The following is a 25,719-nucleotide window of genomic DNA, read 5'->3' as shown; positions in this document are numbered from 1 at the left end:
GTTATCTTCGCCTGCAGTAGTTAAACATTGCTCAGGACTAAGTGCGCTTTGCTGATGCACAGAAAACATTGCATACGTTTGAAATGGTTGACAAACAGTTTCGAACGTTTGGAATTCTGGTTTAATATATGATAGACTTGCTACAACTCATGGATTTTCGTATAAATATTTCATTCAACCAAATAATTGTATCTATTATAAAGAAACACCCTGTGATTAAACATAAGATCATGTGAAAAACGTTTCTGTCAACCAATCAAAATATTCAAACGTTATCGAACTAAAAATCGTTATATATATCTATTTCCACGGCGCAACTCGCTCAGTTCACCGAGACCTTGTCCGAAAGCGCGAGACTGTTTGTTTCGAAGCGTAAACCTTCGCAGTCGCACATCGCTTCCATACCGGGACTGTACGAAAAATCTACTAAAATGCCGTCAGAAAAATCAGTATACTATCCGGATCCTACGGTAACCAAAAACGCGTTCGTTTCGAGTTTATCCCAATATAAAGATATGTACCAAGCGTCTATTGATAATCCGGATGAATTTTGGGGGAATATTGCTAGACAATTCCATTGGGAAACACCTATAGACTACGACAAATTTTTTAGGTATAATTTCGATATAACCAAAGGACCTATATTCACCAAATGGATGGACGGAGCTACGACGAATATCTCTTATAATTTGTTGGATAGAAATGTAAGAAATGGTCACGGCGACAAAGTGGCTTTTTATTGGTAAGTTAATCTATGCAATTCACTCAAACAAATTATATAGGAATGATAAAAAAATTTGCTATGACTAAATTGGTTGTTAGACTTGCGCATGAAGTGATTTTACATCGTTGAGCTCAGTTTTTATATGAAAATAATTAATTAAAACATCATTAGTCTGTATTACTCACGTTTAGCCCCGGTGTGAACCCGCTACTGAACTTTTCCCACAGTCCAGAGCGGTACTATGGACTGCACGACGTATTTTATTTCAAACCTTCTCCACGACTCAAAGGACTATATTTAAATGTGTTTTTCAGTTTGGTTGGACCGTCCTGCGTCCTTGAAACATTACCTTACATTCGGTTACATTTGATTTTTTTGCATGATCTTCAACTCCATTGTCAAACAAGAAACATTTCATATTTTTTCAGTTTTTAAAGGATAAAAAAGTTTTTTCATACTACAAGTAGGGTGTACCTACCCTTGCATTTCATTTCGAATAAATTTTATTTTTCCTTGGATCTGCACCCCATATGGAGTGTAAAAACACACAATTTTTGGGGCCAGGGGAAGTTTATCAAGTTTGGTTGGGGCTCGGCGTGTTAAATAGAATGAAAACAAAAACAATTTCCTGTATTTTATTGTGTCATACTGTGTATATAGATATAAGGGTTTAAACTTTGATTTCTAAACAGCCTTATGTTCATAAAGAATCATTTTAATATTAAAACCATTAAAACTTCTTTTTTTCAAATCCAAATCAGAAGATGAACTTTTGGAACAAATACTCACAATGAGTGTCCATGTCGGAAGCTTTTTTCAAAACAATAACGTATGCAATTTCCTTATAAGTCTTTTGAATTATTTTCTATTTGATATTCTTTAATAAGACTCAACAACAACAAGCTAATTCCACATTTCTACATAAATGTTTATCAGTAAACGATTCAATGTTGATGCTTTTTCATTAACAGTTAAAAGACCGATTTTTTGACCGGTTTACGCGGTCCTTCTGACTTTTCAATAATCACACTAGAATTTACAATAGACTGTACATTATACCTTGCAAGTTGCAACTAAACTTTTAAGGCAGCTTGACATGAAGCCATGCATACAAGTTGCAATATTTCTTTCAGTTACTTTTGGCATAACGATCTACCAAATGTCAGTCTTAGATCAGCCGAGTTTCGTAAAATTAATCATTTCGACTTCGTGGTGAATGAAATATTTCGTCTTGTATGCATTGCACTTTGTATTGCTTCATGTCAAGCGACCTTGACAGTTTAGTTGCAACTTGCAAGGTGCATGCTGAAATATTGCAACTTTAATTGGATTGCACATTGTATTGCATCATGGAAAGCGGCCTTTGGGAATACGCAGCTTGAAACTCTTTGCTAAATGGGAGAAAAACTATTTTCCTTGAAACTTGTTGCGAAGAGATTTGTGGAATTTTCTATTGGAAATTAGGTACATTTTGAGAAATGTTTAGTATTAAGTTTTGTGTTCGAAATTAATTCAGTTCAAATTGTCCTCAAAAAATCGATTTACTTATTTTATTTTGGATAAGTGATAGAGAATGTTATAATTTATTTGAATTCTCAGTTTTTTTTTTGAGAGCTCTTCTATGAGGAATTCAATAGTTGTTTCCAAAGATCAACAAAATTTGTTAAAAAATAATGTAGAGACTTTATCGCTTCACGATTTTGTCGATTTATATTCCCACTGTATTGTTTGAAAGCATTGTCATATCATCTTCAAAAAATGTTGATTCAAATTGAAAAATTTGCATTCGCAACGTAATTATATCGTTGCTGTTTATTTGATTATCGAACTAGTCAAAAAGTATGTAAAAGTAAAAGCTGTATAGTTTCACAATATGTAAGGTCTAGGTCACGAGTTTAACAAAGACAATTACCATATTCAAAGTATATACCAGGAAGTGTTTTATTTAGTTCAGGACTGTTTTATTTCAAGTGCCTTTTAAAAAAATGAGATTTGTAAGCAGGCAGTATAAAATTCTATTATATTAATTTTATTTAGGCTTATTGTAATAGAGAAGAAACCTAAAATGAAGACAAATTATCACCAGAAACGTATAAAAAGACCTAAGAAGTTAAAAGTTATAGAAAATTGATTCTAAAACGATTATGTTATTCAAAAAGTGCCAAAAAAGTGGGAAATATTTAATCAAATATGCACAAAACCCTTATCCTTAATCTGCACCAGACTTGTTTGGGAACTAGAACGAAGAAAATTGATAAAACCAGAGCTGACCGGTTTTAGAAAACACAAAAGCACAATGTACAAAATTATAGATCTAGAAAGTGATATAAATGAGGCTTTAGCAAACAATCAGAAATGCATAGCTGTATTTTTTGACATAAACAAAACCTTCGATACCGCGTGGAGGCCCAACATAGTAAAAACCTTGAAAGAATGGAACATAAATGGTCACAAGCTAGTTTTCATTCGCAATTTCCTGAATAATAGAAGTGGAACGCCGCAGTGTAACTCTATACTTGATAACTACAAACAGATGATGTGGTTAAGTATAATCACATAAATATACTTGAAAAATGGTGCAGAGACTGCGATTTTCCAAATTCATAATGTTGTCTAAATGAGAGGTAGACCAAAACTCTACAGAACTAAATGGTATTCCTCTCGGATATGTATCAAAAATCACATTTCTGGGAATAATCTTCGACTCGCAATTAAATTGGAACGAACACCGAACACACTAAGGATCTTGTCGTCAGATGTCAGCAAGAACTAAACCTATTAAAAGTTCTCTCAAACAGAGACTTCACTCTCAATCTACAGACATAATATCTAGGATCGATTATGAGTCCATCGCCTATGTTTAGATACCACTGGAGTTACAGAACATCTCCAATCGAAAGTTTACAAGTACAACTAGGAGAGCCATCACTAGCTGAATGAAAACAATACCTAACGTTGTTATATGCCAGTACTATAATGAGCAATCATGAACATCCAAACTATAATAGCAAACAGATATCAAAGCTCGTTCGAATTCGGGAACGGAGTCGACTATTCTTTAATCAGATAGTTTTCAAAAATATAAGACAATTGACACAATTTTGAATATCTTTAACAAGGGAAAGACGCCAGCCTTCATAATATATCAGAACTTTCACTTGAAACTCTCAACAACCCTCTTGAACTAAAAATCGAGAAACGATTGCATCTAATATAAAATAATAACTTAGATATCAGATACGGTTTGCAGTGATGTACATTTAGTGAATAGTGCAGTATATAGTGATGTGAAGGAAGGATCATTTCGAAAACTAAATTCTACAATTAAATATAGATATACCTTCTGGGAATTGACAAAAGTTTGAATATCTCTAATATATCAGAACTTTCACTTGAAACTCTCCATGTATTCTAACTTCCATAAATTCAATCATCAAATTTACAAAAAAATGTAATTATAACAGACTCATTGAAAAGCCTATACCAACAACCCTCTTGAACTAAAAATCGAGAAACGATTGCATCTAATATAAAATAATAACTTAGATATCAGATACGGTTTGCAGTGATGTACGTTTAGTGAATAGTGCAGTATATAGTGATGTGAAGGAAGGATCATTTCGAAAACTAAATTCTACAATTAAATATAGATATACCTTCTGGGAATTGACAAAAGTTTGAATATCTCTAATATATCAGAACTTTCACTTGAAACTCTCCATGTATTCTAACTTCCATAAATTCAATCATCAAATTTACAAAAAAATGTAATTATAACAGACTCATTGAAAAGCCTATACCAACAACCCTCTTGAACTAAAAATCGAGAAACGATTGCATCTAATATAAAATAATAACTTAGATATCAGATACGGTTTGCAGTGATGTACGTTTAGTGAATAGTGCAGTATATAGTGATGTGAAGGAAGGATCATTTCGAAAACTAAATTCTACAATTAAATATAGATATACCTTCTGGGAATTGACAAAAGTTTGAATATCTCTAATATATCAGAACTTTCACTTGAAACTCTCCATGTATTCTAACTTCCATAAATTCAATCATCAAATTTACAAAAAAATGTAATTATAACAGACTCATTGAAAAGCCTATACCAACAACCCTCTTGAACTAAAAATCGAGAAACGATTGCATCTAATATAAAATAATAACTTAGATATCAGATACGGTTTGCAGTGATGTACATTTAGTGAATAGTGCAGTATATAGTGATGTGAAGGAAGGATCATTTCGAAAACTAAATTCTACAATTAAATATAGATATACCTTCTGGGAATTGACAAAAGTTTGAATATCTCTAATATATCAGAACTTTCACTTGAAACTCTCCATGTATTCTAACTTCCATAAATTCAATCATCAAATTTACAAAAAAATGTAATTATAACAGACTCATTGAAAAGCCTATACCAACAACCCTCTTGAACTAAAAATCGAGAAACGATTGCATCTAATATAAAATAATAACTTAGATATCAGATACGGTTTGCAGTGATGTACATTTAGTGAATAGTGCAGTATATAGTGATGTGAAGGAAGGATCATTTCGAAAACTAAATTCTACAATTAAATATAGATATACCTTCTGGGAATTGACAAAAGTTTGAATATCTCTAATATATCAGAACTTTCACTTGAAACTCTCCATGTATTCTAACTTCCATAAATTCAATCATCAAATTTACAAAAAAATGTAATTATAACAGACTCATTGAAAAGCCTATACCAACAACCCTCTTGAACTAAAAATCGAGAAACGATTGCATTTAATATAAAATAATAACTTAGATATCAGATACGGTTTGCAGTGATGTACATTTAGTGAATAGTGCAGTATATAGTGATGTGAAGGAAGGATCATTTCGAAAACTAAATTCTACAATTAAATATAGATATACCTTCTGGGAATTGACAAAAGTTTGAATATCTCTAATATATCAGAACTTTCACTTGAAACTCTCCATGTATTCTAACTTCCATAAATTCAATCATCAAATTTACAAATAAATGCAATTATAACAGACTCCTTGAAAAGCCTATACCAACAACCCTCTTGAACTAAAAATCGAGAAACGATTGCATCTAATATAAAATAATAACTTAGATATCAGATACGGTTTGCAGTGATGTACGTTTAGTGAATAGTGCAGTATATAGTGATGTGAAGGAAGGATCATTTCGAAAACTAAAATAAATAAAGGAAATTGTTGAACAGTGGTGGCGAATATGCAGTAACCGCCCCAAAACAACTATTAGTAACCAGACTAAGAATAAGTCACAATAAAACTTACTGTAAAACTACACTTTTAGATTGTACATTATACGCGTCACAAAGACAACAATGTAATTTTCCAAATGACATAAAAACCCTACTAGGAAAGAATGTTAAATAAGTCTTTCATTAACAAGTTGTGTATATTGCCAAATCAATCGCTAATAACCAACTTTTTTGAGTTGAAAGATTTTTTTTTCGAAATTTTTGGCCATATTTTGAGGCCCTACAACTTTTCAGGGATACAACTTATATACATATTTTGGGGTTTTTTATATACTTCTACTCTGTGCCGGATACTAAATCATGAAATAACTCGAAGCACCACCCCCAAATTCTTTAAAAAAGTTTGTTGACATTCAATGAAATGAAAGATCTCTTAGTAAATAATACGATACATTATTATATTGATCAAAACGATTAGAAATTGATTTTTAAACTCTAATTTATTATCGACAAAGTTTTTAAATCATCCCCTATACTCTAGCCACCCTAAATTTTTAAACTTTTAATAATAAAGAAAACTTTTTATTTATTATAATTCAGGTGTAAAATTTACGACTTGATTTGTTCTGTTTATTGCATTTAAGGACCTGTTCTATTGAACTAAACATACATTTTAGTTCTAGGAGTAGTATGATAGTCCAAATATTGTTTATACCACAAAATTTATCTCGTGGTTTTCAGGGAAGGTAATCATCCAGAAGATTACAGTAAACTAACTTACAAAAAACTGTTAGAAGAAGTATGTAGATTCGCGAATGTTCTCAAAAGCAAAGGAATCCAAAAAGGCGATAGGGTCGCTGTATATATGCCCATGATATTAGAAGCTGTGATAACAATGCTAGCATGTACTAGAATAGGAGCGATACATTCCCTAGTAGTAAGTCGTGTTCATATTTCGAGATGATTACTATTGTTATCCTATAAATTCTAGTTTGCAGGATTTTCAGCAGATTCTTTTGCCGAAAGGATATTAGATTGTGAAGCTAGGGTGCTAGTAACTGCGGATGGAGCATGGAGAGGAGAAAAATTATTACATCTCAAGGCCATTTGTGATCAAGCTATGATTAAGTGTTCTCAGAAAGGTCACAATGTGGAAAGTTGTGTCGTAGTGGCGCATTTAGGCAGGGTAACTTCACCTCAAGGTTCTGTTTACAACAGTAATAAGGTTAGTTTTTGATAGATTAACATTAACACTTTGAAATATTCATTCTAACATCTTTAAATTGAACAAACAATTGTTTTTACTACCCAGAAAGTTTTAAATTCTTCGAAATAGTGTTGATTGGTCGGCACCTAACAAATTCTATGATAAGAAAGAACTTTTCGTAATTCCATCTTTTAGGGTACAACTCTTCTATGGCCTTGATGGAATATGTCTCATCTGGGGTCATCCCTTCATATTTTGTTTCCGTTCTAAGCTTCGTATTTTTAATTTTTCCCAATATACCATTTTAAGCTTCTGTATCTTCAACTCACTATTCCCATCGGTCTAGTGGATGCAAAACCTGACCAACCCTACCAGTTTACATTCAGTCTCTGAAGACGATAACTGGGTTAACGAAGCGCGCGTTAGGCAGTGTAATTGTGAGTGTTGGTGTAAACAGTGTGTTCAGTACCAATCCAACTTAACCTAAAACAGAATTCCATCTTTTAGGATAGAATTCTCCTATGGCCTTGATGGAATATGTCTCACCTGGGGGTCATCCCTTCATATTTTGTTTCCGTTCTAAGCTTCGTATTTTTAATTTTTCCCAATATACCATTTTAAGCTTCTGTATCTTCAACTCACTATTCCCATCGGTCTAGTGGATGCAAAACCTGACCAACCCTACCAGTTTACATTCAGTCTCTGAAGACGATAACTGGGTTAACGAAGCGCGCGTTAGGCAGTGTAATTGTGAGTGTTGGTGTAAACAGTGTGTTCAGTACCAATCCAACTTAACCTAAAACAGAATTCCATCTTTTAGGATAGAATTCTCCTATGGCCTTGATGGAATATGTCTCACCTGGGGGTCATCCCTTCATATTTTGTTTCCGTTCTAAGCTTCGTATTTTTAATTTTTCCCAATATACCATTTTAAGCTTCTGTATCTTCAACTCACTATTCCCATCGGTCTAGTGGATGCAAAACCTAACCAACCCTACCAGTTTACATTCAGTCTCTGAAGACGATAACTGGGTTAACGAAGCGCGCGTTAGGCAGTGTAATTGTGAGTGTTGGTGTAAACAGTGTACTCAGTACCAATCCAACTTAACCTAAAACAGAATTCCATCTTTTAGGATAGAATTCTTCTATGGCCTTGATGGAATATGTCTCACCTGGGGGTCATCCCTTCATATTTTGTTTCCGTTCTAAGCTTCGTATTTTTAATTTTTCCTAATGTACCATTTTAAGCTTCTAGTCCCATCGGTCTAGTGGGTGCAAAACTTAACCTAACCTAACCTTACCTTTGTCTCTTTTTTCTACATAAACTGGAACCGTCTTCGTGGACTTTTCCTTCAGCTGCTACTAGTCTTCATTTTCCTTTCTTTTCTCTGTTTTTAGCTCTCATTCTATATTATCTTTTACGATTTTAGAGGATAATGGCAAATCTTTTTCAAGTTTTTGAAACCACTAAATAATTCTCCAGATGCAATCCTTGGCGTGTGTCACGGGGAAGGAATCGTTTATAGATTCAAGAACGATTTTTGAATATTTTTCTTTGATAAAATCAATAATATTTGCCAACTGAAGAGCTGGATGGCTACATGTAGCCCGCCGACCCTTACCGTAGATTCATTATGAAAATGGTGGATTAAACTTTTTTCAGACGCCCATGACACCAGGACGAGATGTGTTCTGGCAAGATGTAGTTCCTCAAGCGTCTACCAGCTGTTATCCAGAATGGATGGAAGCTGAAGATCCGCTCTTTATGTTGTATACCAGTGGGTCGACTGGTAAACCGAAAGGAGTATTGCACACGACAGGAGGCTATATGATATATGCTGCCACTACTTTCAAATACGTTTTTGATTACAAACCTAATGATGTGTATTGGTGTACTGCCGATATTGGTTGGATTACTGGACATACTTACGTCGTCTACGGACCTTTGGCGAACGCAGCAACATCAGTATTGGTAAGGATGGTTAATCAAATATTATTTAATTGAAAATTATATATGAATAATAAATTTAGTTCTTTACTACCTACTGAACTCTTTCATGTACTCGTAATTGTTCAAAATGTTGTCCATTTACTTAAATAGAACCATGCGATTTTTAAAACTTTGCAATACATTTTGCAACATATCCCTGACTGTTCAATTCTTATTTCTGTGGTAATCCTATCTTTTAATTCCTCAATATTGGCAGATTTTGTTTTATAAATCGCTGGGGCCATTCGATAAAACCACGCCTTCCAATCCATCTTCTGGAAAACACTTTATTTAAATATTGCCTCACCATACACGCATAGTTAGATGGGGTACCATCTTGTTGTAGCCAAATATTGTCTTTTGGAATATTGTTTTTCCCCGAAAATTTCTAATAATGAAGATTTTTTTAAATGTAATTGAAAATACTTACTTGGATTTGGAAATATCCGAACCATCTCAGGTATAATACTATTTTCCAATAAATCTTAATACGCCGGACCATTTAATTTACCCTCAATTATTTTGTTCGGGATATTAGGTGCGGGATTCGCATATCCAACGAGGATTGTTACGTGACCAGTATCTACAATAATGGCTTCATCGCAAAACATAACATTACCAAAAAAATTTCAATCGTTTTGATTGTGATACTTTTTATTGGGTCTGCAACTCTTCACAGAATCATCATCTGACAACCCTTGAACCAACGTTACTTTGTATGGATGGAATTTATTATCACGTTAAATTTTCAACGCGGTTGTTTACTCATTTACTGACAGTAAATCTTGTTATGGGATTTCGGTTAGGATATAAATTATTAAATTTGTGACGTTTAATAAACTTCAACAATAGTAATTTTTATGAAACGTCAAATAGCATTTAGGTATTGGAAACATTAGATGAAAAATACTGAGTATTTCTCAAAAACACAAAATATAATACGGTGATTCATTTGAAATAACAAAATTCATTATTTTTCCGGAAAAAGGAAAGATCTGACAACAATGTAAATACTACCATAATACCTGCCGTATCACAAGACCCTTGTATATATATATAAATATATATTTACATAGTAAATCATGAATCTAGTTTGGATAATAATTTTAAATAATTGAGTAATAAAATTTTAGTACTTGGATTAGAATAACAAATATTGTTATTTGATATAATGACATATTTTCTTCATTGTTAACTTGTAAAAATTACGCTAAGCATTAGCATTGAGGTAAATCAAAATATTAAGACGTATAATTACTGCATAAATATATTGAATACGTAATGTGTGACCGGAATAATGATCTTTTGTTATTGTTAGATACTTTGACGTATTTTGTTTATTTAGTACGAGGGGACTCCTTTTTATCCTGAAAATGATCGCTTTTGGTCGGTTGTGGACAAGTATAAAGTCAGTCAATTTTACACAGCACCTACTGCTATTAGAGCTTTGATGAAATTCGATGAAAATCTGGTTACAAAGTAAGTTAATTACTTAACAAATATAAAATATATACATAAATATAACTTTTCAGGCACGATCTTTCGACGTTAAGAGTTCTGGGATCCGTAGGAGAACCTATCAATCCTGAGGCCTGGTTGTGGTATTACAGATTCGTTGGAAGAGGAAGATGTTCTATTGTAGACACATTTTGGCAGACAGAAACTGGCGGACACGTTTTGACTCCATTACCAGGAGCCATACCTATGAAACCTGGATCAGCTGTAAGTGTTTTTGTACTATATTTGTCGAATAGCTACTTAAATTCGATGCTGAAGCTTAAAGATTTATTAATTAGAGAACAAAATTATGACTCGACCTCTGTACACTATTTAACCATTTAATTTCTCATAATCAAAGGAATTGAAGAAAAAAACACATAATAAACAAAACAAAAACTTTTTATAGCAGATTTATTTGCTTTGTAAAGTTATTAATCGGTTTTTAGACCTCACTATTTTCAGCTTTATTGCAAAAGACCTTCTTAAAGAGTTGCTACTTGAAGAAGTCCAAAATTTCTTCCCAGAAACATAATTTTGTTGTTTTTTTTATTAACTATGTAGTTTTGTGCTTAGTAAATGAATTTCAACATACTATTTTAAATTTTCTAGATGATTAGACTCAAAAAGGCTTCTAGTACCTATTGAAATTAATACTCTATTTCCAGAATGCACCTACACGTGTTTTCACTGAAGTCTGATTATCGTTAAACATCTAAATGAATTTTGTTTTCTTCATTCATTGTAAGTTTCATTTTCTACTCTAATTAACTCCAATCTCTTTAGGACTGGGTAATTTTAGTTATTTTATACACGAGACTATAGATTTAAAAACAATATTGCTCTTAAACTTCAATACATAGATAGTGGTTATAAATCCAAGAATTTAAAAGCACTTAAGCTTTCAAATTTTTCTTCTAGGTGTAGAAACATGTTATTAATACCAAGTATTCGATAATATCCATATTGGAAATTGGTGGAAAATGAACAGGATTCTGACTAAAGTTCTTTTCATCTAATGAAAAGGGGCCAACTCCTTCTAAAGTTATAAGTTTGTCCTTATAATTTTCAGCGGTCATTGGATCACCTTGCAATCTTAAAAAGTACTCAGCTGTTTTCTTAGATTTCCCTGTAGAGAGAGTTAAAAATTTAATATCATAATCATGAAAACACATTTCGACGGACATACTTTAATATGATGTACCTTGTAGCCTGTTTACAATTTTGACATTTATAGAAACACTTGCAGCAACTGATTAAAATAGGTACGTTCCACTATACGCGGAAATTCTCGTTCGTTTAACATTGGGTGTTGTTTTTAAGAATAATGACTGTCCTTCCGTTGTAATGTTAGATTGAGGATTGAAAAAATTACTTTATTCACTGCATTTTGACACCCAATATCAAATATGTAAATGAAATTATTACTCGTATATCAGGGGAAACTACATTCGTGTCGTGATTCTCGATGTATAAAATATAATTAATTATTTTCATAACTAGCTGAAAGAGAGTTTGGGAAATTATAATCTAGATCTGACATGGAACATGTAAACTTAAAATCTAAAAATTTCTTAACCTATTTCCTCTTAGTTAAATTGAATGTAATCGTGCCAACTGAAAACATATACAACTTGGCAACGGTGTAAAATATCCGTCATATAAGTGAATCATATTTCTCATAAATACATTAAGGAAAAATACTCAAAATTGTAGCATTATTAACGACGTAAACCATAACAATAATTTTCTATTATACCATTACTAAAAAAAAATCGCAAAAACTGTGTTCATTATCAACCATTATAACGAATAGCTTCTGGTTATTAGAAACATTAACAATCCTCAAATTATTGGTAATAACCACAATTATTATTATTTCTATTGAATTATTGAAATAATAAGACAAATTTATTATCTATAAATAGAAGGTAAACATGTATGTAATAACCTTTAATCATCCCTGAGAATCGATTACATTTATACTTACAATTTCTGTTGGAATGTAATATTTGAAACTTATTTAACTCACCCGAAAAGATCGTAGGCTGATACACAGATGGCAGTACTAGTATTGAATCTATTGATTTTCAACTAGCTCTAACCTTTGTTGTAACACGTGTGTAAATTTTAAGACTATTAGTTTGTAAATTATATATATAAGTGTTAATAAAGTTTTTTGTCAAAAAATACTATTGAAGCAATGGCTCGGTTTGATAAACATTATTCGGACTTTTCCCCTGGATAATGAACTATCGTGAAGAGGTTTATTAAGTTTAAACTAGGCGAAATGAACGGTGTGAACGCCTCAAAGAGTTTGTTACCGACGAAAGCCATGATTTATCAAAAACGTGTAATTCTCGTCAATTAATACACACGTTTCATTAGAAATGCGATGCTAACAAATAACAAAATAAATGCAAATAAATAACAAAACCTTGTAACTAAACATTCAATTAAGTAATGTCAAGGTACCTCATATTTTGTATGTAGGACTGATTTAGTAGAATACATATGAAGATATACTATGGTCATTTACATGTTGACGGTGGACAGTGCGATGGTTGGCTTGGCATAAGTAGATATATCCAAATAAGTTTTTTTAATCGATTTACTATTCCATCAAAAACTTTTTGTTAAGAAAATATAAACAGTTGTACTGTAAAATGCTAATTAAAAATATGTATGTCCAGTTTGAATCAACTTTCTAAAAATTATTGACGAAATAGGATGAAGAAAATATAGACACTTAAAGTAGATCTCTATATCTAATTTCTCATATTAAATAAAATTTCACATCAAATTATTTAATCTACGTACATGTTTTATATTGTTTTTCAGGCCGTGCCCTTTTTCGGAGTACAACCAGTTCTATTGGACGAAGCAGGGAAAGAAATAAAGGGCGAAGGTGAAGGTTACTTGGTTTTCTCACGTCCGTGGCCTAGTTTGATGAGGACTCTCTTTAATAATCACGATCGATACGAAACGACCTATTTCACGAAATTCCCGGGATATTATTGTACTGGAGATGGTATGCCCTTTATTGAAAAATATTTTTATCGGAATCGGATAATTGTGTGGAATAATTCAGCTTGTTCTTCTTCAAAAATATTTTCGCCTATCAGTTTTAATCAAAATTCCACGTTTTATAAAATGATAATGACATTCAATTATATATCATATTATTCGAATTGAGTAAATGAACAATATCCAGTAATCTGGATCATATTAAATATTTAATAAATCCAAGATCCAAAAAATTTTTGTGTAATAAGAAGGTAAATTCCAATCGTTTCATCTAGACCCCCAAAAGCCCACCCTGATTTTTAGACAGATTTAAATCACGTACTAAATCGTTTAACTCACTTTGTATCAATAAATATTTGGGTTACTATCTTCAGACACCCTATTAAGTTCCGGAGAAGAAACTTTCTGATCGTATTTGAGGCTTTGGTGTTATGTTAGACAACATTTATGTGGAACCCAGGATTTATTTTGATACACTGAGATATAAAATTAATCCTCAACGCACTTTACCAAAACTGTAAGGGTTGTTAGGACCATTTCGTGACATGTTCACGATATAATAAACCCATTTAAAATGTAAGTTAGTTTAACGCAGTTATTTAATCTGTTATCTAAAAAACTGTTTGAATAGTCGTTGGTCATTTTACAAAAACAATCACCGAAAATAAACTGTTTATAATTATCAAAAAGAATCCACTTTTTTTGATCTCCAAAAGCTGTATATATCAAACAAAAAGTTTCAATACAATATTTTCATGCACAAACCTACATCTGGGATTAATGAATAAATAATATGATTTTCAAATTAATTGAAATAAACAAAGAAACGACATTTGATGTTTCTTTCTTCAACTCTTTCTTGAATAAGCAATATTTCTTGACCTACATTAATTAACCTCCATTATCTTATTCTAATCAATCAAAATTGACACTTGTGACAGTGACATTTGTGACATCCATGACAGATCTATCATAGACATCATAACCCATAGATAAATAAAGTGAACCATATTGAAACTAAAGAAATACTATTTTTTACATCCCTCCCTCAATTGAGGTAGATCCGAATATAACTTACTCTTCATCTCTTTACATGTTATAAACTTTTCCTTTATGACTTTTCTTCAGTTATACTTCTGTTGCAAAACATCTAGATGAGATAAATCATCAAATACATCACTATTTTTATATAGTTTAAAGGCTTTGGAATATTCATTTCGGTTTAGCATAACAAGGACGAAAAACACAAACTACTTTAGATAGTATATATGATTTACCAGCTATGTCATTTAACCTCATTATCAGTGGATGACTAATTTCACCCACATGCTTTTTTTTCTCAATTTCAGGTGCAAGAAGAGATGCTGATGGTTACTTATGGGTAACGGGCCGTGTAGACGATATGCTAAATGTATCTGGTCATCTTATGTCCACAGCGGAAGTAGAATCCATCTTGACTGAACATCCTTCGGTAGCAGAAGCTGCAGTGGTAGCTAAACCTCATCCGGTAAAAGGAGAATGTCTTTATTGCTTCGTGACAACAACAGAAGGTGGCGTATTTAACGATCAACTCGTAAAAGAAATTAAACAAATTGTGAGAGAAAAGATAGGGCCTTTTGCTCAACCTGATATCGTACAAAACGCACCTGCTTTACCTAAGACCAGATCTGGTAAGATCATGAGGAGGATATTGAGAAAGATTGCTTTGAATGATAGAGATGTTGGTGATATTAGTACTTTAGCCGATAGTACCGTTGTTGAAGCGTTGTTTGCTTCAAGGCCACAAGGAGTTTAAAATGACCACATTATATTAACGTGTTTATTCTAGTCCTAGAAAAGATGTACACAATGGTATTTTGAAGTAATTCTCATATGATTTAAAAAATATTTGTACTTGCAATGTTTTTAAAAAATTATAATTTGATTTCTGACTTTTTTTACCCGTTTTTATCGGGTTACAATTAACCTAGGAGTGCTCAAACAATTCCAAAAATGTCCAATTAACTATTTTGTTTGTTAATAGTTTCACTATATACGTTCCATAAAATTTAATTGACTTTAACTATCTCAATGTTTTTATTTTTACTTAAATAAACTATGACATGAACTACCTGTTTTTGACATACTCATATTGAAATCCCAATTTTCTTAGTATATAATCTGCATCGTTCTAATCGCAAGCTGTAATAACTTGGTCGTCTTCGAAAAATAGAGTTGTTAACCATTTATACTCTATCTCAATTCCCATTCTCGTAATTTTGGTTTTCCAATTACTTAGAGCTTAAAACCTTTCGAATGCGATAAATTTTCCGTGATTGAGCCATATAGAGTTGACAGCTTCTCAAAGCAAACTTAATCTAATCTCAAAGTTTAAAAGATAATCAAGGAGTTACTTCGACTAAACAGTCTGCGATTAGTTAAAGAAAAAAAGCGTTAAGCAAAATATAAACCACAAAAAAAGAAAATTAGAATTGTGTAGCAGAGACAACAATCAACTAAAGTCAAAAACATAACCTCGAAATGCGAAACTTTTTATAGTGAGGACTCCTATGATAGTTAATTCTCAATAAAACTGCTCTACTTATATATTATCAATCAAAATAATGTATAATGATATTATCATTTGAAAATATTTCAAGTTTTTGAGAATTATATGAGAATAACGTTTTGTTTTCTTTAAATAATTTTTATACAGCCATAATGGCTGAAAAATTGGCTTGTGGAACAAATCTTCTTTCATAGAGGTGAAGCTTGTACTATGAAAAAAGAAGAGTTAAAGTTATATGTTTAATACTCTACTTCAAGAAAAGTGTATGAATTAATGTATAAACATAATTTAGGTTAACTTTTTCAGTGAATATTTGTTGATGGTTTTGTGTTTTTTTGTTTTTGATATTGTTGTGCATTAATGTATTTCACATGCTTCTCTGTCTGCCGCTGCGTGAACCAGATCTTTTATATATTCCTCAGGCCTATCCACTCTCTTATGTTCCTTAGCAAAGACATTTGCTTTCCCCCGACTTCCCGTCTATTCTACCATCAACTATGAGTTGAAGAAGTCGGTACTTTCGGCCTCTGACTATGTGATCCAAATAAGCTGTTGTTTCCTTTTTATATTCAGCAGAATTTCTCTGCCTTTTCCCATTCTTCTCAGGATTTCTTTATTTCTCACTTGTCAGTCCACTCCAACTCTTCCAATTTATTTATCTCTGATTTGTCAAACGTCCATGTTGCCATACCATGAAGCAATACCCGTTCCAATGCAGCCCCATCTGCCAAGGTCGATTGTGTGCAGTAAATCCTACTAATTGCTATGTCATCAAAGTATAAAAGTTTACGAAGTGTAAGTTTATTTTACTATTGGAGTAGGGTAGAAATATATATTAGAACTCCTTTGAAGTGTAACCTCTTTTATCAAATAATCAACTTATTTATAGTAATAATATTTAAATTTAAGTATGAACCCTTTTTGGCAGAAATTATGAAGAAAATTACATCTGTAAGTATACGTAGGGTAAATATAGACTATTTATAAACAAATACCTTTTTTCAAATTTTCTGTTTTGAACAAACTTATTTAGAAGAAATTTTGGATTCAGGCTTTTTAGAAAGATGGATGCACGAGCTTACTTTGGTAACGAAATTATGCTGATAGGCAATCTTTGTCAGACTCCGAAAACGTCCTTTTTTAAATTATTATCCTGTAAGTAATTTCGAGCTTTGCAGTATAAAATAACATACTTTTTTTTAACAAAGAATAGCTTTTAATCTATTATATATTTTCCATTTTGCTCAATGACCTTTTGCCATTTTTTTCAGCTTTATGATTCCGCGCTGATAAAATTTCTAGTCTTTATTAGCAAAAACTGAACCAGGTGCGATTGAAGGTCATCGTCATTTGTGAAAGTTTGACCATTCAAATAATTCTGTAATCTTCGAAATAAATGGTAATCAAATGGTACCAGATCAAGGCTGTATGTATCAGTTACCAGCCAAGCTTCAATAATTTACCTCGAGTTGCCAAAGATGTGTGAGACCTTGAATTATCATCAAGCCTTTCAGATTTGACAATTCTGGCCGATTTTCTTTGATTGCTTCATCCAGTTTCATTAATTGTTGTACAATAAACATCAGAATTGATGATTTGGTTCCTTGCAACACCAAACTGACAGCATGAAATTTTTTTTTTGTTTTTCAGCTTAAGATGTGGTTTGTACTGGTTTTCGAACTATGTTACTGTACAGGACCCATTTTTCATCGCCATTGATGATTCTTTTCAAAAAATGGTCAGTTTCATTTTGTTTAAAATGCATATCGCAAAAGATGATTCTTTGTGTTAAATGAATTTCTTTCAATTCGTGAGGTACCCAAATATCAAGCTTCTTAAAGCTTACAAAATGAAATCCAATCACAAGCAGGGGTTGCTGTTATCAAAAACTCTTCTGTGGCTTTTCTTGATGAGGTATTTTATTTATTATCGATCACCTCATCAAGAAAAAACCATGAAAGAGTTTTCGATAAGAGCAGCCCCTGCATCTAATGTAGAACAAATACCAGATGTAGTAGAGGTTCCCGCTACATCTTGTTTTCTTTGAGGGACGGTCTCTGGTATATTATTGTGATAAAAACGTCTCTGCAAATGTGGAGAATGCTGTACACACTGTACACCCCCCTTATATGCCATTGTAAAAAGTTATTAGGGCACCAAGGTAAACCAGTTATCTGTAAGATGATACAAGACATTTAACAATACTCATAGCGTTATTGTTTGTTATGAATGGACCTTCAAATTGTTGTCCTTCATGTATTTCTAGATTTAAAGTGTAAAACTTCTTCAAATCGACCAACGAAAAAAGTTTCAGCCCATATTAGCCTGGTTTTGAAGATGTATACCGTCGAAAGCCACATGTGTTATGAAAACCTAGTAGAATTTCATTTATAGTTGCATTTTGTGAGTTGCTTACTCATTTTGAGCCAGAATTGGTCAACTCTCAATTGAAGCAAATCAATTATGTCTTTGATTTCAGTTATATCTGTTTCTTTTGCAGTATCGATATCTTTTGTAGTTCTGTCTATCTCAATGCTATGTGTATCGTTATTCACAAATAGATTTCAGCAATCGATGGGATCACTGCCTGATTCAGAAGATCTTTTTCCATTCGTCTAAGACCAGATAAAAAACTAGTATTATTGCTAGTGATGTACTTGGAATAAGATCTACCCTCTTGAACAGTCTCCCCCTGTTATCAGCTTTACTTTTCACGACATCATCTTCTAAATCTGATGCATCTTCAATTGGAGCCTCGTCAAAGGCATGTTCCTCTCATATATGCGCAGCAATCTTCGCTGCTCGTTTTCACAAATCATTTCTGTATAAAAATAACTGATTTAAAAGTAAAAGTTATCACAAAAAGAATGAAAACTGGTCGCGCGGAGACTGTGGATGACATTTGACAGGAGACATGTCATACCTAACGCGACTACATCAGGGTTTGCAAGCGTCAGATTGTGTTCTTCAAATAAAATACTATGAGTACAATTTGATGAAATTGTTAAATTTCAAAATTACAAAAAATCTTGAACACACATTAACGAAAACTACTTTTACTTTCATTATTATATGGACGTCATTAAACATCTGATAACATCGAGTTAACTTAGAATCGATTCCGAATCAGTTTGTAACCAATTTAGGAACAAAATCAATGTGACTCAGGATTGGTATTATAAAGTCCGATTGACCGAGATTTGACTCATACCCTGATTACTCTTTGCATCCATCTTTTTAACCCTCGATACTTCAAACAAAACTATACATCGACCTTTGACTGACACATTCTTCCCGTCAAATGTCAGTTAACTCGGATTTGATTGGTTAAAATTGAACTTTAAGTGCAGCCAACGCAAATTTTTCGACTGGCTGTTGAATAACGTCCGGTTGAACAAAACCTCACAGCATGTACGAGGGAAGCATGAAATGTGTGTTGTGATCGATTATGAAGAATAAAAGTTGAAAATCCAATACACACGGCGAGATTCGAAGAAACTTTGTTGGTATTATGTGCGAGTTCTATTGATTTTATTTGAAAAAAAAATAAAAATAAAAATTAAGGAATACTCTATCAACGATGATTATGCAACGTATAATTATTTCGAAATAGTTTGTAAATAGACCGAAGTAAAATCCTTTAGAAATAATAAAGAGTGAGAAAAATAATAGTAGGATGAAACCAATTGGAAAAGGAGGAGATTATAATAAAAATGAAAGGTAGATAATTTGCGGGCGATCTGAGGTCGGGGAGGGAAAGGGGGTAAGTTGTTAAGGGTAAAAAACGGTTTATTTCGATTTTCTGCAAAACTATGGAAAATAATGTGGAAGCAAAGTTGTAGGTAATGAGAAGATTTACAACTTTTGTATTATCACTTTTTTCACATAACCTCAAAAATCATGTGAAAAATTAAAAAAACCAAGTTTTTCGTTTGTAATTATTATCTTTTACAAAAAACATTTTTTTTTCGCGAAATTTGGTGAAAAGGTACCTTTTCATGTCTCGTATACACTGTAATTGAATCAATTTGAAATATTTATTTTTTTCACGTTATTTTGACATAATATCGTAGAGGCACCCTAATTTTCGAACGAAAATTCTCCCATTAAAAAATCTGCTTTTTTTAAAAAATTAAGTACGATTTTTATTCGTTGAAATCTCTGCTTTTAGATGATGTAAAAAAATATTACCATCACCACGGTAAACTTTCTCAGAAAAACTGGGAAAAAATTGGGGTAATTATACACTTTCGCGGTCACCTGGTTTTTTGGTTAGGTTAGGTTAGGTTCGGTTCGGTTAGGTTAGGTTATGTTAGGTTGGCTCTAGAAAATCGAAAAATGGATGGATTTTAATGATCTTGGTCTCAAATTGTTCCATTTTACGGCGGATTTATAAAAACAAAATACGAAAATTAAAAAAAATGAATATTTTTTACAGTTTCATGACTTTAAATACAAAAAAAAATGACTTTCTACATATAATCCTTCGTAACTGTTTCTGACGTCGTGGAATCAAGTTCGTATATTTTTTTTCGCAATTTACATAAAAAAATGAATATTTTGAAAAAAAAATATTTCAAAAAAGTTAATTTTTTTGAATAATCGTGAGTTGTGGGATTTTGTTAATAATAAATTGAAATATATTGACAAAGAGTTGCAACAATTGTGAATTGAATACATTTAAAGCACTTACAATATTCAGTGATACAAAACAACCTAACCTAACCTAATCTAACTTAACCTAACCTAACCAAAATTATAAAATTTATCTATTTTTCGATTTTTAATGGTCCAAAAACTATTAACATTGAAGAATATAGTACGAAACTATTCACGAAAATTGATTGTTTTCCATCGATTTCATTTTAAGCTATAAAAACTGAAAAAATCATTCTTTTTGTATTTTTTTTTAAATTGTTTATTAATTTATGTAGAATACAAAAAAAATATAAGAACTTTATCTGATAATGAGATAATTTTTTTGTAAAGGATTATTTTGCAAAACCGTTTTTTTACGATTTAAAACAGTAAAACTATGAGAAATTTTCATTCCAGCTATTTCTACTAATTTTTTTTATAAATCCGCCGTAAAATGGAACATTTTGAGACCAAGATCATTAAAATCCATCCATTTTTCGATTTTCTAGAGCCAACCTAACATAACCTAACCTAACCGAACCAAAAAACCAGGTGACCGCGAAAGTGTCTAATTACCATAATTTTTCGTAAAGGATTATTTTGCAAAACCGTTTTTTTTACGATTTAAAACAGTAAAACTATGAGAAATTTTCATTCCAGCTATTTCCACTAATTTTTTTTATAAATCCGCCGTAAAATGGAACATTTTGAGACCAAGATCATTAAAATCCATCCATTTTTCGATTTTCTAGAGCCAACCTAACATAACCTAACCTAACCGAACCAAAAAACCAGGTGACCGCGAAAGTGTCTAATTACCATAATTTTTCGTAAAGGATTATTTTGCAAAACCGTTTTTTTACGATTTAAAACAGTAAAACTATGAGAAATTTTCATTCCAGCTATTTCCACTAATTTTTTTTATGAATCCGCCGTAAAATTGAACATTTTGAGACCAAGATCATTAAAATCCATCCATTTTTCGATTTTCTAGAGCCAACCTAACCTAACCTAACCTAACCAAAAAACCAGGTGACCGCGAAAGTGTATAATTACCATAATTTTTTGTAAAGGATTATTTTGCAAAACCGTTTTTTTTACGATTTAAAACAGTAAAACTATGAGAAATTTTCATTCCAGCTATTTCCACTAATTTTTTTTATGAATCCGCCGTAAAATGGAACATTTTGAGACCAAGATCATTAAAATCCATCCATTTTTCGATTTTCTAGAGCCAACCTAACCTAACCTAACCTAACCAAAAAACCAGGTGACCGCGAAAGTGTATAATTACCATAATTTTTCGTAAAGGATTATTTTGCAAAACCGTTTTTTTACGATTTAAAACAGTAAAACTATGAGAAATTTTCATTCCAGCTATTTTCACTAATTTTTTTTATAAATCCGCCGTAAAATGGAACATTTTGAGACCAAGATCATTAAAATCCATCCATTTTTCGATTTTCTAGAGCCAACCTAACATAACCTAACCTAACCTAACCAAAAAACCAGGTGACCGCGAAAGTGTATAATTACCATAATTTTTTGTAAAGGATTATTTTGCAAAACCGTTTTTTTTACGATTTAAAACAGTAAAACTATGAGAAATTTTCATTCCAGCTATTTCCACTAATTTTTTTTATAAATCCGCCGTAAAATGGAACATTTTGAGACCAAGATCATTAAAATCCATCCATTTTTCGATTTTCTAGAGCCAACCTAACATAACCTAACCTAACCGAACCAAAAAACCAGGTGACCGCGAAAGTGTCTAATTACCATAATTTTTCGTAAAGGATTATTTTGCAAAACCGTTTTTTTACGATTTAAAACAGTAAAACTATGAGAAATTTTCATTCCAGCTATTTCCACTAATTTTTTTTATGAATCCGCCGTAAAATTGAACATTTTGAGACCAAGATCATTAAAATCCATCCATTTTTCGATTTTCTAGAGCCAACCTAACCTAACCTAACCTAACCAAAAAACCAGGTGACCGCGAAAGTGTATAATTACCATAATTTTTTGTAAAGGATTATTTTGCAAAACCGTTTTTTTTACGATTTAAAACAGTAAAACTATGAGAAATTTTCATTCCAGCTATTTCCACTAATTTTTTTTATGAATCCGCCGTAAAATTGAACATTTTCAGACCAAGATCATTAAAATCCATCCATTTTTCGATTTTCTAGAGCCAACCTAACCTAACCTAACCTAACCTAACCAAAAAACCAGGTGACCGCGAAAGTGTATAATTACCATAATTTTTCGTAAAGGATTATTTTGCAAAACCGTTTTTTTTACGATTTAAAACAGTAAAACTATGAGAAATTTTCATTCCAGCTATTTCCACTAATTTTTTTTATGAATCCGCCGTAAAATTGAACATTTTCAGACCAAGATCATTAAAATCCATCCATTTTTCGATTTTCTAGAGCCAACCTAACCTAACCTAACCTAACCTAACCAAAAAACCAGGTGACCGCGAAAGTGTATAATTATCATAATTTTTTGTAAAGGATTATTTTGCAAAACCGTTTTTTTTACGATTTAAAACAGTAAAACTATGAGAAATTTTCATTCCAGCTATTTCTACTAATTTTTTTTATAAATCCGCCGTAAAATGGAACATTTTGAGACCAAGATCATTAAAATCCATCCATTTTTCGATTTTCTAGAACCAAAAAAACCAGGTGACCGTGAAAGTGTATAATTACCAAAATTGGCATCCGAAAATTAATTATGTACAATTTTTAGATACTTATGAAAATTTTACACTCCAATTACTCATGTTTATCAATGTTACATAGAATCTCACGTTTTTCGTGTAATGAGAGTGAAAAATTTTAATGAATAACTAAAATACATAATGATGAAAAAAAAGTTTTTTTTCTACGACCGTGCGTTTTAACCCACTTTCCCGCACGCATTTTAGTTTTAAAAGTGTCACTTTCCCGCACTAGTGCGGGAAAGTAAAAATATGCACATTTTGACCATATCAGATAGTTTTTCACTTCTGAGATTATAACTATTGTTACTACAGGTAAATAAATATTTACGAAATAGTCCATCAAACAAAATTTAAACCTTTTCAAGCTTTTTGTAGCATTTTTAATTTTTTGAAAATATAAAATAATACAGATATTTTTTATATAACCATGTAATTGTTACTAAAACGTCAAAGTTGTTCAAAACGTCTTGGAAGTGACCTAATAAGTGCAATCTTCTTCTAAATTAAACCACATTAAACCGAATCCCATACAATAATATTAGTGGATTCAACCGAGGAAGAACTTCCCGTAGCCATTTTGAAGGCTGCAAATGAAACTAATTCCGAGCTGTTACCTACCAACTGACTTAAAACCGTTGCCGTCACCGTCATCGTCATCTTTATGCGACCTGCAACCGATGCGATCCATCCTCATCGACATCATCTACCCTCCAGTTGAAACCAAATAACTCCACTGGACCGGCAATTCTTACTAGTCTACAGAATGCAACAAATTGTGTTTTCAATATTAATATTTATAACAATTAGTAGTTTTTAGTTAAAATTTTGCATATTATTATGTTTGTTGGAATAAAATAATTTTTGAAAAATGGATTGGTATACTTTTTTTGTATATACGGTCGTAGAAAAAATAATGTTCCTAATACATGCGTAAAGTGCGGATGCGGAAAATAACTATTTCTGTCTTATTTTTTGACTTTTTGAGAAAATTTACTATGGTGATGGTAATATTTTTTTAAATCATCGAAAAGTAGAGATTTCAACGAACTAAAATCCTACTTAATTTTTTAAAAAAAGCAGATTTTTTGAAGGGAGAATCTTCTTTCGAAAATTAGAGTGCTTTTTCGATATTATGTCAACATAACAAGACAAAATGAAGTGAAACGGGTGACTTTTCACAGAATTTCGTGAAAAAAATGTGTTTTGTAAAAGATAATAATTACAAACGGAAAACTTTTTTGAATTTTTCACATGAATTTGGAGGTTATGTGAAAAAAAAAAGAAAATATAAAAGTCTTTGCTATTCGGCTAACAAGATAAACTATTTTTACCCTTAAAAACTCACCCCGTCTCCCTTCCCGACCTTAGTTCACCCTCAAAATATTTTTCCTTTCTTTTTTATCATATTCTCCTCATTTTACAATGGGTTTTATTTTATTATTATTATTTTTTTGGTTTCAAAATTTATCGACCCTAGTCTAAAAATGCAAATATTGTAAATCTTAATGGTAGTTTTATGGATTATATATTTAGTGTCAAATATATTACAACTTTGAAAGATATGTAATAGATGATATTATACAATAAATGTAACGTCTTTGGAAGGTTTTTTTTACTAAAAAAACTTTTTAAAAACTAAAAATATAGTATCTAGTATAAACAAATATTAATATACAAATGATTATTAACAATAAAAGTTATAATGAAATTGTTATTATATATTACGAGGTGAATATTTTTATACACAGTAAAAAATTATTTTTTTAAACTACACAATGAATTAATTTAGTTATAATGATGACCGATATGTTGTTGAAAAAATAATTTTGTGTATATTTCAAAATATCAAAATATATGTGAAGCTTCTTAACTTAAAATTAAACGATAATTTATCGTTAATATCATGTGTGCATATAGAAATAATTGGTAGTATTAAAAACTTCATTGTATTGACAAAACGCCTTCATTAAAACATATCATTTCACCGAAATCACAAAATAAAGGTCTTGTTGAAAGTATTTGTATTTTTTTTCGGCCCAAAAACCCATAAAACGAGTTGAATAATCTAGTATTTGCAAATGTTTTGTTTTAAATGAATTTTACAAATCGAAAATTTA

General features: G+C 31.5%; 1 protein-coding gene and 1 long non-coding RNA gene across 3 annotated transcripts; one reads left to right on the top strand and one right to left on the bottom strand.

Moving 5' to 3' along the window:
* The first annotated feature begins 326 nt into the window (after positions 1-326).
* Positions 327-23,816, top strand: LOC130442375 (acetyl-coenzyme A synthetase). Its single transcript, XM_056776430.1, has 8 exons — positions 327-742; positions 6,706-6,901; positions 6,956-7,189; positions 8,835-9,143; positions 10,507-10,640; positions 10,694-10,883; positions 13,500-13,689; positions 15,035-23,816. The coding sequence occupies exons 1-8, from the start codon at positions 432-434 to the stop codon at positions 15,478-15,480; spliced, it is 2,010 nt and encodes a 669-aa protein (XP_056632408.1). The 5' UTR covers positions 327-431; the 3' UTR covers positions 15,481-23,816.
* LOC130442377 (uncharacterized) lies at positions 7,288-13,447 on the bottom strand. 2 transcript variants are annotated; one of them, XR_008909763.1, is made up of 5 exons: positions 12,691-13,447; positions 9,592-9,858; positions 8,031-9,436; positions 7,718-7,967; positions 7,288-7,654 (listed from the first exon to the last, which is right to left on the bottom strand). It is a non-coding gene; the product is annotated as an uncharacterized LOC130442377 (long non-coding RNA). The 2 variants fall into 2 exon arrangements; XR_008909762.1 differs by lacking the exon at positions 12,691-13,447 and having other exon boundaries at positions 7,292-7,654; positions 9,592-10,512.
* Positions 23,817-25,719: the final 1,903 nt, after the last annotated feature.

This window comes from Diorhabda sublineata, chromosome 4 (assembly GCF_026230105.1).
Source record: "Diorhabda sublineata isolate icDioSubl1.1 chromosome 4, icDioSubl1.1, whole genome shotgun sequence".
Taxonomy (NCBI): Eukaryota; Metazoa; Arthropoda; class Insecta; order Coleoptera; family Chrysomelidae; genus Diorhabda; species Diorhabda sublineata.
Note: the sequence above shows the minus strand (reverse complement) of the source record. Positions and strands in the feature narration are given on the sequence as shown.